Raw genomic sequence first — 3,061 nt, 5'->3', positions numbered from 1 at the left:
AGAGCCATGTTCATGTATGGAAACTATGATGGTGAAAATTCCTCTTCCAAGTTTGATATTTTCTTTGGAGCCGATTGGGTGGGACACTCTGGTGTTTCAGAATGCATCTGCGATAGTAACCAAAGAAATCATATATGCTGCTTCATCAGATTTTGTTCATGTTTGCCTTCTTAACACCAACACTGGTACACCTTTCATATCAGTGTTGGAGCTTAGTTTTCTTGACTATGATGTCTATCTTTTAGCTCTCTGGACCTCTTGGCTAGGCATGATCTTGGGCTGCTGGATGGTGAATAGTCAGGTGAGTCGTTACACATAAAATAGGAAGAATTGCATGAGATCAGTGTTTTTTTTAATCAAGCCTTCTTAGTTCTTATATTATGTGAACAAGGTATGTGCTAGCTTAAGTTCTATATTCATGAAAGGAAATAGGATCAATGTACAAAAATGAAAATATCTTATTGAAAAGGGAACTAAATTGCAAGAAACTATATATAGTTGACTTAAAAGTGAAGCTATCAAGCTAGGCTGAGGCACCAGGACTATTTGGTCAAAGCCTAACCTATTTCCACCTCTATTGATCCTTTTGCAATTTTTATAGATTCCCTGATGACGCATATGATCGAATATGGACACCTTATAACACAAAAGACTGGAAACAGATAAATACCTCACTCCCTGTAGACCAAGGATCAACATCATCTGGTTTAATGAATTACCCACCATCCATTGTCATGAGATCAGCAGCAACTCCAGCTAATGCCGGCAACAACATGGAATTTAACTTTCTTCCTGGTTACAATGCCTCCACATTATATGCATACATGTACTTTGCTGAAATCCAGAAACTCCAAGAAAATCAAACCAGGCAATTTGACATTTTCGTGAATGGAGGCCTTCTCAGTGCTGATATCAGTCCTTTCTACCTTAGAACCATTTATTATTTGGCTGTAAAACCTGAACCTTGGCTCAATATTTGGCTCAATAGAACGGAGAGATCAACTCTTCCTCCTCTTTGCAATGCCATAGAGATATATGTGGAAAAGAATCTCTCACAAACACAAACACAGGAAACAGATGGTATGTTCGTTGGCTCCAAGTTCAGTTAATATTGTCAAAATTTGCCATTGTTATTAATTTAACTTGACTGACTTGCTTGTATTATACAAGTTGATGCAATCATGAACATCAAGTCATTTTATGGGATTAAGAGAAACTGGCAAGGAGACCCTTGTACTCCACAGGCATACTTGTGGGACGGTCTTAACTGCAGCTATGATGGATCTGGCCCACGAAGGATCACATCCTTGTAAGTTTGGCAAAAAATAGCAGTAAAAGAAAATTTTAGCATTTTACGGTTTGACTTCATTATCTTCAACAATATAGCAATGAGTTTCATAACTTTTTTTTGTTTTTTAAGGAACTTATCCTCTGGTGGATTGACTAGAAACATAGCTCCAGACATATACAATTTGAAGTCCATTGAGTATTTGTAAGCATCTCAATCTCTTTGATGAAAATAGTAACAAGGTAACTTATAGTTGAGGATCTGTGAAGATAATTGATTGTCGTTTCAGGGATTTGTCAGACAACAATTTAGTTGGAGAAGTACCTAGTTTCCTGGCTCAACTGCAATTCTTGAAGGTTCTGTAAGTATACCGTTTCAATGTTCTTCCACGTTCTTAAATTCTTCATGCAAACGTGTATATTCTAAAAGAACTAAAACTATATTTTCCCCCTTGAAGAGACCTAGAAGACAATAAGCTATCAGGAACAATTCCATCAGAACTTATAGAAAAGTCAAAGAATGGAACACTTAAACTAAGGTATGCTCCTTTTGAAGTATCTATTTAGGTAGGAATCACATTACACTTCGCCAATTTAAGTCATTTTGCAAATACCCCTTTCATTTTTCTTCAACAAGAATTAAGTCTCTTAAACTTTCACCCTTTAGCATTTAAAACATCTTTCTGTACAAGAAAGGAATATGTAACCCTAAATTCCAAATTTTTCAACTGCGAGAGGATGGATTTTTTTTTTAATAATTGAAATAAGTGTTAGAAAATGAAGTAAAGTTAAATGGTTTCATTTTTAATTCTCATAGCTAAAATTTACAATACCCCTAACTTAGGGTCTTGAGCATATAATCTCACACTATCCTTTAAAATTTAACAATGTGTAAATAATCCTTCTGAATTTTAGGGAACGTATAAATATTTCTTTTGATATGTCATGCCTCCATTAGGGAAATAAATGACTAATGATATGAGAACTATCCGCATAAATTAATTTGATGTTTTAAGGGAGATACATTATCCATCTGCAGGAGGAGTTTTAAATAAACTAGCATTATAATTTCTCTTCAATTTTGAGTGAGATCCTCTACTTCTATTTAAAGTGACAGTTAAGATAATGCCCTCTTTATCACTGGTTTTTTGGTGAATAGAGTGATATATAATTTGATCTCTTTTCATTTTAAACACAAGCTTTGGTGGAAATCCAAATCTTTCAATGTAAGCCGATGTAATATTCAACATGACATGGAGAAGAGGTCCAAGGAGAAGAGATTGAAGCTAAACCCAGGTGGAGACAAGTGGGGTGTCTAGAATGTTTCATAACAGATTCCTATGTTATAGTTTCCTACTGTGTCCTTATTTTCCTATTTTGATGGTTTCTATTTTTTCTAGTCAAGAGTCAAAAGTCTTTAGTTTACCGTTTTTAATAATTGTATTTCTTGAAGTGAAAGACTTGCTAAAGTTATGTATGAATTAATCAGGAGAATAATCAAAATATAATATATGTAAAGAAGTTGTTTTATGGAGAAGAATTTGATGCCTAATCATGACCAAAAATTATATGAAACTATGCAAGTGAGTATAATTTAATTTTGATCATTTGCATGTTACCTCAGTTCTTTACTCTTTGTTTTGATGGATGGAAAAATAGAGAGGGAAAAAAACCTAGGAGAGAAAACTCCTAAACATAATAATGAAATATATTATTTTTAAAATTTCTCTCTAGAGTTTTCTCTCTTTTCTATTTTCTTCCTACTTTTCTCTCC

General features: G+C 34.0%; 1 protein-coding gene across 1 annotated transcript; it reads left to right on the top strand.

Annotated features, from left to right (window-relative positions):
• Positions 1 to 28: 28 nt before the first annotated feature.
• LOC129297928 (probable LRR receptor-like serine/threonine-protein kinase At1g05700) lies at positions 29 to 2,800 on the top strand. The gene is made up of 8 exons (XM_054936276.1): positions 29 to 301; positions 426 to 439; positions 602 to 1,080; positions 1,171 to 1,309; positions 1,421 to 1,492; positions 1,578 to 1,649; positions 1,746 to 1,826; positions 2,487 to 2,800. The coding sequence occupies exons 1-8, from the start codon at positions 29 to 31 to the stop codon at positions 2,515 to 2,517; spliced, it is 1,161 nt and encodes a 386-aa protein (XP_054792251.1). The 3' UTR covers positions 2,518 to 2,800.
• The last annotated feature ends 261 nt before the right edge of the window (positions 2,801 to 3,061 follow it).

The sequence above is a fragment of the Prosopis cineraria genome, unplaced genomic scaffold (assembly GCF_029017545.1).
Source record: "Prosopis cineraria cultivar Desert tree isolate PC_DT_omini unplaced genomic scaffold, ASM2901754v1 PC656, whole genome shotgun sequence".
NCBI lineage: Eukaryota > Viridiplantae > Streptophyta > Magnoliopsida > Fabales > Fabaceae > Prosopis > Prosopis cineraria.
This window is presented reverse-complemented; position numbering and strand designations above follow the sequence as displayed.